General features: G+C 34.8%; 1 protein-coding gene across 1 annotated transcript in view; it reads right to left on the bottom strand.

Annotated features, from left to right (window-relative positions):
* LOC122408149 (uncharacterized) overlaps positions 1 to 13,669 on the bottom strand; it is a 1,237,064-nt gene that overhangs the window by 286,789 nt on the left and 936,606 nt on the right. The window contains exon 21 of the mRNA XM_043414787.1: positions 9,749 to 9,926. Within this exon, the coding sequence (XP_043270722.1) occupies positions 9,749 to 9,926 (178 nt within the window). The remainder of the gene's footprint in view (positions 1 to 9,748; positions 9,927 to 13,669) is intronic.

Here is a 13,669-nt window from a genome sequence, read left to right as displayed (position 1 = left end):
CCTGAAATGGTTTTCCTCCAAAACCAATGCAGGTACCTTAAACGTCTTTGAATTCTGTTGCTCTGTTGAATTAAGTTCGCTTAGTTTTTTTTGCTGCTTTGAGTTCTGGCATAATAAATGTTAGAAGTTTTCAGGTACTTTTTTTCAGCAACTATCAAACTGTGGATAATTGGATCTCAGCGGCCACTTGCAAACTTTGGAAATATATTTCATTGGGGGCACGTTTTGGATGAAATGAAATCTCTAGATTCAGAATGCAAAAGCGACATTCAAAGTGGGCAAATCTGTTGGATTTTTCGTGTCTTGAATTTGATCTATCTTTCATTTGAATTTTGAAGAAAAGGGATAAATGAAATCTGTTCTATTAAGGAAATCTTTACGTCAGTTGTTTCTTGGTATGAAGACTTGGAAAAAATCGGCAAAGGCCAAGGACAGACCGGTGACGAAATATTTCCAGTACAATTTTGACGAAAAATAGATCTTATTTCGTGGAAACTAACGTTATAAGCCGAAAATCATATTACGGCCCACAACACGCATTTCTTCATGCTCTTGGGTTCCCAATAGACAAAACATATTAGAAGACAAGGAGAAAAATCACCAAAGTCCAAGACCAAACCAGTGCCGAAATATTTTCAGTACAATTTTGAAGAAAAATTGGTCTTTTACGTGGAAACCAACATTATGAACCGAAATTCATTTCTCGGGCCTATCATCCCGGATTCCTCCATGCTGTTGAGTTCCTAATAGGCATAACATATTAGAGTATAAGGAAAAAAATCGCCAAAGTTCAAGGGCAGTCTTGTGACGAAATATCTTCACTACAATTTTTACGAAAAATTGGTCTTTTATGGTGGAAACCAACTTTATAAGCCAAACATCATACCGAGGGAAAATAAGATTGGGAAAAGTACATTTATGGTCCCTTATTTGCTGATAATTTCATGAAAAAGATTATCCCATAAAAATTGTTCGTATGAGAATGGAATCTATAAAAATATACTAAGCAAATAATTCATAGAAATTTATACTAAAATCCTATAACCGTCATAACATAAATGAGGAACTTTTGAGAAAAAAGGCGTGATATCAAACCTTAAACTTCCCCTAGGGAAAAAAAGGTTGGGACAAGTACATTGATGGTCTCTTGTTTCTAGATGACATAGAAAAAAGACTCAGAACCAGGAAAAAAATTCTATAGAAATAATAAACGAAAAATTGAAAAGTTCAAAAAAATTCAACAAAAATAAAAAATAATCGAAAAAAATTCTGTAAAGAAAAATAAAAAATTTTCAAAAAATTCATAAATATTGGACAAATGGAAAAATGTACTATCCAAGTTACATGCAGTATAAAAATGTATGATATCAATTGGAGGCCAAGTTTTTATTGATAATTTGGAATATTTATCCAACAAATCGGAAACTTTAATTGAAATTTATGATAATTATTTTCAAGAAAAAAGTTAATGAAAAAAAGTCATAACGGAAGTTACGTGCAGTACTAAAATGTATTATATCAATTCGAGGTCAAGTATTTATCAGTTATTCGAAATATAATCTCCGGCGACAAATGAGCGTTGAGAATCCTTGTCGGGCTCACAACGTTTTATCAAAATTACTAAAAAATGAATGAAAATAAAATCATTAAAAATTCACATGAAAATCATTCGTTACTTCAATAAGGTACACACTTTAAAGAATCGATTCCCCTCCGGCTTTCACGATCTCCTGGTATTATTCACAACATTCAACTTCGATTGGATCGGTACAAATTATGTTCAAATACGTCTTAAACGTACTTGTCCGGCCCATCACTTTTTATTCAAATTAATCATTCGAAAACAAATCAAAAACGATGTTAATGCATGTGTTAATATCAAGGAACAGTAATTCCCGAGAAAATAATTTTCCTTCGAATCACTCTTGTCAAAATGAAACGGAAATGAAAGATGAAGTTGATTAATCTATTTATATTGTATGGAGTCATAATTCACAACAAAATCATTTTTCTCCAAATTCCAGGAATCCACGTGTCGTACTCGACTAGTGATATTTATCAAAATGTGTACGTGACTATAGAAAAAAAAACATTTCATGGCTGAGTAGGTTCGAAAATTTCTAGTAATGTGCCTGATTATTTCTCATTTTCATTGGTTCTTACCGAATGGTATGTGTTCACTGAAGAAAATGAGAAGTGGATATTGCTATACGAACTTGCGAACAATCAAGTTCAAATTACTTGGAGATATTATTTTTATTTCTATCGATTTTATTATATTTGTCATTATAGAACAGTCCTGATTTGTTTTCGACTGAGCAATTTGAATAAAAAGTGATGGGCCGGACAAGTACGTTTAAGACGTATTTGAACATAATTTGTACCGATCCAATCGAAGTTGAATGTTGTGAATAATACCAGGAGATCGTGAAAGCCGGAGGGGAATCGATTCTTTAAAGTGTGTACCTTATTGAAGTAACGAATGATTTTCATGTGAATTTTTAATGATTTTATTTTCATTCATTTTTTAGTAATTTTGATAAAACGTTGTGAGCCCGACAAGGATTCTCAACGCTCATTTGTCGCCGGAGATTATATTTCGAATAACTGATAAATACTTGACCTCGAATTGATATAATACATTTTAGTACTGCACGTAACTTCCGTTATGACTTTTTTTCATTAACTTTTTTCTTGAAAATAATTATCATAAATTTCAATTAAAGTTTCCGATTTGTTGGATAAATATTCCAAATTATCAATAAAAACTTGGCCTCCAATTGATATCATACATTTTTATACTGCATGTAACTTGGATAGTACATTTTTCCATTTGTCCAATATTTATGAATTTTTTGAAAATTTTTTATTTTTCTTTACAGAATTTTTTTCGATTATTTTTTATTTTTGTTGAATTTTTTTGAACTTTTCAATTTTTCGTTTATTATTTCTATAGAATTTTTTTCCTGGTTCTGAGTCTTTTTTCTATGTCATCTAGAAACAAGAGACCATCAATGTACTTGTCCCAACCTTTTTTTCCCTAGTCGATGTATTGATATCATATAACCTATTTACAAATGATATAAATGATAAACTTATTTTCAGTCAAACGAATTAATGAAATCTTAAAAAGTTTCATCGACATGCACCGCGTATTTTTTTATTTTATTCTTTTTTACACACGACAGATCACAGAATACATTTACGCGACTGCTTTTATACCGGTTTAGTTTAGCATTCCACAGGTTTTAGTACTATGCACTTCGTTAGATGACGAAAGTTTTCTTTATTTATCCCACACGCATCCCATAATGTCAAAACTCCGTTTGTTTATACGATGATCGAAAACTGACATATGGTTTATATATATTGAAGCGAAACACCGACTCGAGAACTTTATTCCAACGACATGGCACGCACGAGTGTTTACACCGGCGGCCATGTTGAAAAACTGTCACTTCGCGAAGCGGCGCTCGGGAAGCGAGGCGCTCAGCGCCGCCAACTCAATTTCGATTCCACAAAATTCCCTAGATTCGTGAAATTCTTTATTTTATTCAATTTTAATTAAATAAACCTTTTCTTGTTCAGAAAATTAATGCGGATCATTAAAGAAACGTCTTTTTAACAAATGGGTGAAAATTTCAGGATAAAATTATTTAAATTTTTAAGTAAACTTCTCTTTGCGAGATCGAGTGCACAGTGCGCATGCGCGATGACCTACTTTCCATAAGCACGTGCAATAGGTGCAGTCACGAGCAAATAATTAATTAAAATGAAATAAAAATGTTATTGTTTAGAAATTTGTTAGAAATCATAGCAAAATAATTGAAAAAGATACGAATTGTGCATAAAAACAATAAAAATTGAGTTTATTAAATTTCATTAAATTCTCGCACATGCGCAGTGTGACTGCAGCTCGACTCGGCCAATTGGGACCCACGCGGGGGAGTTAGCGCACCAATCAGAGAATTTAGAGTGGGAGTCCCTGGTTTGAGATTAAGTCGCGCAGCGAATTGGAGTAAGGGACAAAGTCCAAGCGCGTTATTATTATTATTTCCTTTGTTCGGGAGAGTATAAAAACCCGAGCGCAGAAGCTCCGGGAGCTGTTCTCATATCGAATCTCGCCACGCTAGGAGCCAGTCACGTCTCGAATCCCTGAGAGCTCGACTCGCATGCCATAACCAAAAGCCAGTCTTGCCTCCGGATCTCGCCGCGTGAACTCGCCCAAATTTAAAGAATAAAGAAACATAAAATTCTCGCTTATTTTCAAAAATAGCTCTAAAAACAAAGAGCAAAATAACATCGCTATTATCCCACTCAGAATTCAAACAGAATAATACCTTTCCTCTCTCACGCTAAGAGGGCCGGGTTCATTCGATTTCGTTTGAACTCAAGATTCTTAGGTGAGAGTTTCCGATCTATCCAGGAGGGCCGGGACAGTTCGATTCCATTCTGTCTCAAGATTCCTGGTAGATTTCCTATCCTTTTTCTATCCAAGAGGGCCGTGGCCGTTCGATTTCGTTCGGTCACAAGTTTCTGGGGTAGGACTCCTACCTTTCCACGCCAGAGGGGCCGGGACAGTTCGGGTTCGTTCTGTCTCAAGATCTCTGGGTGGATTCTTTTCCATCAATGAGTTATTGTTTTCTGAGTGGTGATCAAATTCAGTAGATATCATTAAAATCAAACAAATTTTCTTTATTCTCAAAACGAGACAATTTCGAGTCATTTATCATTTTGAGCTAAATAAATTATTCAAAACAAATTTAACTCACTGAAAACAATTTATTTGAATTATATCGAGTCAAAAGAGTGAGATCGATCAGAAAAATCCACTCGAACAATTAATTTGGATTGTATAGAGTCAAAAAGTGAGTTTCTAAGAATTATAGCTCAATTATCAAATTATCAAATGATCGAATTATCAAACAAAATTAATTAAAAATTTATCAAGACCAGCGTTGGCGAGAGAATGTTTGTTATATTGAAAAATTATTATTGCAAGCGAAACTATTAACTATCATTATTCAAATAAAAGCGAGCGTAAATTCATGCGAAGTTTATCATAATTAATTCTGCGAAAATTATTCTTTTTATAAAGAAAAATACCGGAAATAAAATTTTACATGCAATTAAAATAAAGCGGAAAAACTCGATTTCAAATAAAAAGCCTTTATTTTTGTAATTTGGTTTAAAACAATTAAAAATTGAATAAAACATTTGTCATTTCAATCTAATTTCATTTTACTTTTGTTTTTCCTTCATGCCCGCTCTTCTTTATTATCGAATTGCTCGAATCTTGGCGTGACGGTGTGCACAAGCACAAACGTACCGTTACAATATATATATAATATTCACGGAGTCTGAGCGCGGTCGGGGTAAGACTCAAAAGTTAGAAGGCCTAAAATGACGAACAGGCATTCTGTATAACGCATATATAGATATACGAATGCCTATTCGCTATTTTAGGCCTTCTAACTCTTGAGCTCCACCCGCGGTCGGCCTAGCAGCTGGAGGAGCCGATATCGTTGACCCAATCAGAATGCGTAGAGGCACAACTCTACTATCTCTAACTACGTCAAAACGCATATACGTATACGTCGAATTCGTCATGTGTTAGTAACTTTTGCATAAACTTGAGCCCGTGCAAAGTTTTTTCTCAACAAATACGCCACCGAGAATGCTGATTTTGGGCTCATTCGACAGAGAACTTCTTAATTAGCTTAAAGTTCAATTTTCAAAGCCGTACATAACTCATGAGCTTCGTAATTAAAGAAAATCGCATGCCAATTTTACCCCCACCACCGCGAATCGTTTTATTCAGAGAAAGTATAGTCTCGGCGAGAGCCTCGGGCCAGCAGACGACAGGACTGTCAATGTCCCGAGACTCTGCCGAGTCTCTTGATGTGGTATTGTACATGCAGTGTATTACGGAAACCAGACATATCGTGACTTTCGCGTGATATCCGTCAGTTTTTGGTTCAACCATATCTGTCAGTTTTTGATGGCACGAGCAAATTAATAGCAACAGCGATCTAAATGATAAAATTTCGGAGAAACAGTGCGAGCTGTATGAATTCGATACAAAATTCTTATATGACTATAAAAAAAAAATGTTATGTAAGTTTTGTGATTTTACGTTTATTTTTGACATAATTTTGTTGCAATCCCGGTTCTGGTTCTTTAAAAATTTTCAATGGGAGTTATGTGAGAAAACAAAACTTTCGCTCATTATAACCTCTCAAATGTTCTTTCCAAACAGAAATTTTATGTTGTGTAATTACATTATAGAAAAAATATGTGTGTCTGTATGTGAATGAATGCAAACAAATTTTGAAAAACTTTGGTCAAGTAAGTGTCTAATTCAATGAATTGTTATCATATTTTCTTTCATTTCGTTTGGCTGTGTTCACCGGGCCCTTTTTCCCACCTCCTTAGCTTACAGTATATCCATACCAATTTCTATTCATTCTCTAGACAATTCGAGTAACAATCGTATTTCTATTTCCTCATTTGATTTCAATAAATTGGAAAATTCATAACAAAAAGTTTTCATGATTGCTTGTTTATAAACCTGAGTTTTAAAAAATCTTTGGGCCATGTAAATACATAGATATTCACTTGAATTGTTGCATGATGAATTTGGAAATTTATTTCAATGAGTCATTGGTTGCTTATTTTTCATGATATCAAAATTTGTATCTTTGAAATGCAATGAACACCTCTTAAGTTTGACAACATGATGAAGCGACATGTATATTGAGTATTTCCATACCATGTTTATGATTGGCATTATGGATTGAAAAATTCATGTGTGTGAGTCTACGCCTGATCATTGCTGGATGTGTTGAAATATTTTGACTGTGTATAACCATGGAGACATACTAAATTACACTATTTGATTTACTCCAACATAGTTTCAAAAATGTGGTTCGGGTAATTTTGAAGTTTTTTGCCCCATAGCACCAAAGTTTGTATTACTGGTACACAGCGAGTACCTATGAACTTTGATATTCCTGCGAAGCGGTAGGTGTGCCAATCTTTTCACTATTTGGTTCCAACTGTAATATATAAACGAAGATACATGAAACACTTATGCGTTCTGTTCACTTTCAAGTGCGCTGTCTTTTTATCTTTCAGTTTTGGCATAATAAATTTTATGAATTGGTGGTAATTTTTTCTGTCTGTATCAAAATTTAGATGAAGAAATCGCAGAGGATACTTGCACACTTGGAAAATTCTGTGGCCGGACAAGTACTTTTAACTCATATTTAAACATAATTTGTATCGATCCAATCGACGTCAAATATTGTGAATAACATCAGAAGCTCCTGAAAGCGTGAAGAGAATCGATTTTCTTATAAGTCTCTGCCACCATAGAGTAAGAAATGGCTAGCTTGCATGTGATTTTTTTGATTTAAAAGCTTCTAAGAACAATTCCATAATGTTGAAATTTGGAGTTACTCATAAATTACTTGTCCTTCGATTGACATCATAAATTTTAGTGCTGCACGTAACTCAAATGGTGACTGTTTTCAATTGATTAGAAAATACTTGCACGTAAATTAGATGGAAGTTTTTTTAATTGATTTAGCTGTTCGAATAAAATAAGAAGAATGAGGCATCGGTTTCCAAAATTATTTCAAGCGTGATGTTTCGGTTTTTTATATTTTACTTGTTATTTGATTCTTTTGACACTTTAAAAAATAGGTACAGATTAGTTTTTTCTAATATAATGTTTTTTCAAGATTTGTGAAATTGTTTTCGAATTATTCTGTATTTTTTTTTATAAAGTAACTTTTTTTACAATTAAAAAAAAAATTTCATATTTTTTTTATGGATGTATATAATTATCAGCAAACAAGGGATCATCAATGTACTTGTCCCAACTTTTTTTTTCCTAGGGGAAGCTTATGGTTTCATAACATCTGTAAATAGATGTCGTCAGATCTAACCAATCAGAAACTGGAGAGCATCAAAGTGCTTTTGATTGTGTTGTAAATACAGACACATAAATTCTGGAATGTGTTGGTAACTTTTGCATAATCTTGAGCCGGTGCAAAGTTTTTTCTCAGCAATTACGTTACCGATCATGCTGATTGTGGGTGAAATCGAAAGAGAATTTTTTATAATCTCCAGTTGAATTTTCAAAGCCTTAGATGACTCAGGGGATTTGTAATTGAACAAAATGACATGCCAATTTCACCCCCACCAACGCGAATCTTTTTATTCAGAGAAAAGATAGTCTCGGCGAGCTCGGGCCAGCAGACGACAGGGCTGTCAATGTACTTGTCCCGAGACTCTACCGAGTCTCTTGATTTAACATATAAGTCGATACGCAATGATAATGGAACCATATGGATTGATTGTAATCATTTCGATGCGCAAAGTGAAATTCAAGATTATAGGACTAGTTTACCCCTTTAATTTTTTTGATCCGAGAAAAACCAAAAAACACGTCCATTTTATTTTTTTGCTCTGCAAAATGGCGTTTGTTTTATTAAAATCGGATTGTAAGTTTTTGTTATACGAAAAAATTCTGAATATTCGGGGGTGGTTCACCCCTTTGCCGTAAGGGTGCATAAGAAGTTGGACATGTCATATGGGTTATTTGACATGCCGAACATTTTGCAATTAGTTTCGTTTCGATCGGTTGAGTGCTTCTATATGAAACACTCTATCAGACGCAAAACATGCCCAACTTTGGGGATCGATTTCACCCCTTAAAAATAACTATCGGTCGATAAAAAAAAAATACGTGTCTCTTATTTTTGGATGGATTATAACATAGAAAAAAAATATCAAAATCGGAGCCGGACACTAAAGTACCTTTCCTTGTCAGGAATTTCGTAATTGAACAAAATGACAGGCTAATTTTACCCGCATCGCCGCGAATCGTTTTATTCATAGAAAAGATAGTCTCGGTGAGCTTGGGCCAGCAGACGACAGGGCTGTCAATGTACTTGTCCCGAGACTGTATCGAGTCTCTTCATACTGAGATTTTTTGTCTAGTGCGCCGACGTATGCGACGCCAGTTTCCTCAAAAGTGACTAAAAATTCGGTTTTCTGAAAGTTTTACTTTGGTTTTCGGAAAAACCGACGTCGGTACGCAATTTCACAAGAGTCCGTGAGAGGTGCATCGAGTTACGGGCTCCCACTTTGCGTGCTTATAGGGTGGGAGGGGGGGTACCAATTAAACTCCAAAATTGTAGGTGTCAACTTGGCTTTGTTTCCGAGAAATCGCCATTCAAAGTTGGGAGCCCGCTCGTATGCCATTAAGTTTATGTACTTTCACATACAGGCAAGTAGCTTAGTGGCGAACGAGTTATACTCCCATTCTAACGGCTGCGGGCTCTAAACCTGTTCATGATGCTTTTTTTCATTTTTATTATTTTTAATTTTTTCAAATTATTATTTAAATTTACAATTCGTGAATAACATACTTGAAAAAATAATTCATCCATCTTTATTTATTAAAACTGACAATCTCAATGCTACGAAAAAGAAGCAGAGTTGGTACCTACAATTTTGGGGTTTGGTTGGTACTCCCTCTCATAGTAAAACTTGAGTTAAAATAATGATAAAAAATAACTCCTTGAACGAGAGTCCAACTTATTTTATACTTCGAATACTATTACAAGTTTTTACGACTTCGCAAACAGGTAAATTTGAAAGCATTGTAAATGCGAATCGTTTTGTTATCAATGAAGTTATTAACAGATTTTTTTAGTTCATAATAGAAAATGCATACCGTATATTTCGTCTACGTGGTGTTCTTGGGCAATATGTGATGTATCATCTTCGTACTGTTGAAATTGCTGTGGGTCTTCATAATCGTAGGAAAAAGTTTCATCTGCTGGAGGACTAGCAACTGTTGATACCATGAATCTCGATATCTTTCGAGCTGGTTGGGGTTCCTGCAGGCCTTGCTAAATCACATAAAAATAGTTTTTTATTACTTTCCAAATAGCAATTTTTAGGTACTATATTGATAGTTAACCGAAAGAACACAGCCTCGTATCCAACACATTTTTGGCAACATTTTTAGCAACGAATTTCTGGGTACATGGAACCGTTCGATAGCGGAAAGTCCGGAGCGACTTTTCGACATAATACAGAACGTTCGTGGATAACGAAGAAAGACGATACATTTAGACACTTGACGTGCTCGCAACTCCCACAACTATACTCTAAGCGTTCAAGATCACCCATCCTTACCATGAGGTAGGAGCACTTCTCTCATCCCTGAGGCTTTTTAAGATGATCTGGCAATTGTTAAGTAGATGAAAATCCCCTTACATGGTTAAGTCAGGCTAGTTTGATATTTAATGTTTTCACTATAAAAATTAATCACATTGTGGGATTCTTCGTAGCCTCCCCACACTTTTCTACTAACAAAGAACATCATTTTGGTGCCCCCCTCCGATGTTCTTGAAACTGCTATATGCTAAAGAGTATTCGAAAGTAAGAGACACATATTCTTTTTTATCGGCGGAAAAACTGTTTTAAGGGATAAAATCACGCTTTAAAGTAAAGCATAGCAACGGGTGATTTTGTCGTTTTACCAACAAGCACTCAACCGATTCCGATGAAACTAAAACCAAAATGTTTCTTATCTAAAGAGATGGAAAGTTCAGCATGCGTACGAAAAAAATACAGGGGGTTAACAACTCTTGCATTCTTATATTTCTCACGCCATAATGAAAAGGAATGAATATGATGGAATAAAACGGGTTTTATTTCTATAAAATCATGAAAATAATTTCACGTGTTTTCACACTTTTGCAAAATAGCAGTCTTAAGGGGGTGAACAAACTGTTTTTTGAATTCTCGTACTGTAGATGGCTTATTTCTGTTTTACTTGTTTTTGCTGATTGAAAATATTATGATAGTTTCACTCAAGATTTTCTGACGTATTGAAGTCAATACAAGCCTCTGAAAGGGTGAACCTCCCCTACTCGATTTTCCTCTTTATTCGCTATTTCAAAATTTTTCCATGCATTTCATTTAATTTGGTTACCCTACATCGACATTACGAATTTAATAATTTTAGGAACGTATTGAAACGTTTCGTTATTCGGGAGGTGGTCAGTTTCCCAAATATCGAAACTTAGGATTTTTTAGACTCTTCTCTCACGTAGGAGAGGTGTCAGTGTGCAGGTTCGTGCATTGACCGGCGGATTTTTGCCAGGAGCGGGTAAAGCCTTCCGATTTCCACATCTTGCAATCCGAGGAGCTTGGCTCGAACTCGACTTTCAAGAACGGATACTCTCGTCCGGTATAGGAGCATTTAGTGCTCTACATTGCTTTCTCGCTACGCAATCGGGCTTAGGCTCGCTAAAGCGTACTGCGAGAAGCAATCTTCTCGTTATCGAGGAATGATAGACTCCATTATTACTTTGTTTGATACATTTTTGGTAGGAATAAGGAGGAGGATGAAGGGAAGGTTGAGAGCCTCATTTTCGTATGGGCGGTGCTCCGCTGACGCGAGAGCGGTCCGTCCGTAGCCCTCTGACAGACTTCTGTCAAACCAGAAGTCTCTAATCAAATCATTGAGTAAGAACTAGAGACATTTCCCGACGAATATTAAATTCCATTATGTTTATAACATATTTTAGTTGTTTGTGAGATTACATTTTTTTAATTATCACCTTCATTCGCTGTACAATCATTCAACTTCGAAAATTATAATAAAATTTTCATTTTCGTATATAAATGACTTGCCTACCATTAATCAATATTAACCATAGGAATCGAATCTCGAAGGAGTAGTACTTAACAATTAAATGGTTTTTTTTATCTATCTTATTAATTATATTTAATCTATTTTATTTCAGTCTTTTAAAGTTTACTTCTATTTTCTTAAGAAAAGGAGTTTGAAGATAAATCATTTTTTGGAAACGCAGATCTTTTTTACAATGTTGTTTTTTTCTAACATTCATTTTTTTTCTCCACTTTATTTTATTTTCAATACACTGTAGGATTTTTCAGTAGGGAGTTTTTTTAATGTCTTTTAAAAGATTTTTTTTAAAGTTATTTTTGAAACATTTCGTTTATTTAAAACATTTTATTTCATACTTTTCAAAGTCACCCTTATATCTTATTCAATGTTTTTTTCTAACATTTATTTTTTTTTCGATTTCATTTTATTTTCAATACGCTATACGATTTTTCAGTTGAGAGTTAAAAATTTTTTTTTTAAACATTCTGTTTAAAGTTTACTTCTTTTTTTAAAACATTTTGTTCAAAGTTTACTTCTATTTTCTTAAGCAAAAGAATTTGAAGATAAAGTATTTTCTGGAAACACATATCCTTTTAACATTGTTGTTTTTTCTAAGATTTATTTTTTTTACTGATAAAAAAAGGATAAAGTGAAAAATGAATTAAAAAATGTATTTATTTTGTTTCCGGTATTTTTTTTTTATTTCCAATGTAGCTCCATCAAGAGACTCGGTAGAGTCTCGGGACAAGTACATTGACAGCCCTGTCGTCTGCTGGCCCGAGCTCACCGAGACTATATTTATCTCTGAATAAAACGATTCGCGGTGGTGGGGGTAAAATTGGCATGTCATTTTGTTCAATTACGAAACTCCTGAGTCATCTGAGGCTTTGAAAATTGAACTGGAGATTAATTAATAAATTCTCTTTCAATTCCACCCACAATCAGCATGATCGGTGGCGTAATTGCTGAGAAAAAACTTTGCACAGGCTCAAGATTATGCAAAAGTTACCAACACAATCTAGAATTTATGCGTCTGTATTTACAACACAATCAAAGGCACTTTGATGCTCTTGAGTTTCTGATTGGTTGGATCTGACGACATCCATTTTTAGACGTCGTGATAGGTTGTTGAAATTAGTTGTTGATGATTGGAAATCTGACGCCAACTTCATAACGTAGCACACGGCGCAGCACAGCTGGTAACAGCAGTCATAAATTCGACCTATATACATATATACAGGGTGCCCCATTTTAATCTTACACCTGACTTTTCTCGGAAAATATTGCTCGGATCAAATATTGTGTGCAACAAAACTTTTAGGGGTTGAAGGGGGACGTATGATAAAAATTGGTTTGTGGATCCAAAATTCAAAATGACGGCGTTAGAATGGCCGACATGTTCTTTTCGAATGGAAACATAACTTTTTTTCATCACCAAAAAATTTTTCAGCGCAAAACCAACAAATTTTGTTGGAAAAATTTTTTGATTAAGTTCATATTTTTTAAGTGAGAACATCATTTTCAACTATTTTAGAGGTATCCAGGATGCACCGCGAAGAGATCTTTAACCTACCAAGTGCAAGTGCGTTTGCGTGTGCGTCTGCATATGCGTGCATACGTAGAGGTGCATGTCGGTGTGTTTTTTATTTTCATTTTATTATTCAACTTTTTTTAAAAAGAGGGGCATGCAATGCCTTTATGCCCATAGGTACGAGCTCACAAGGATTAGGTATCTGCGGTTCGTCACTACCGCAGTATTTTCGGACTCCAAACCCTCCTTGTGAGTGTACTCTGATCCCTCCCTAGAGATGTTCAAAGATCCCTCCATTCATGTTTAAACATGCCTGAACTCTTCTCTCAAAACCATCAACTGTGCGTAGGAGAACATCTCTCGGGATCGCACGGCAGGCAGCTCTTATCCGCTCCTTCATGTTCTCTCGTGATTCACGT

Source organism: Venturia canescens, chromosome 1, assembly GCF_019457755.1.
Source record: "Venturia canescens isolate UGA chromosome 1, ASM1945775v1, whole genome shotgun sequence".
Classification (NCBI taxonomy): Eukaryota; Metazoa; Arthropoda; class Insecta; order Hymenoptera; family Ichneumonidae; genus Venturia; species Venturia canescens.
Note: the sequence above shows the minus strand (reverse complement) of the source record. Positions and strands in the feature narration are given on the sequence as shown.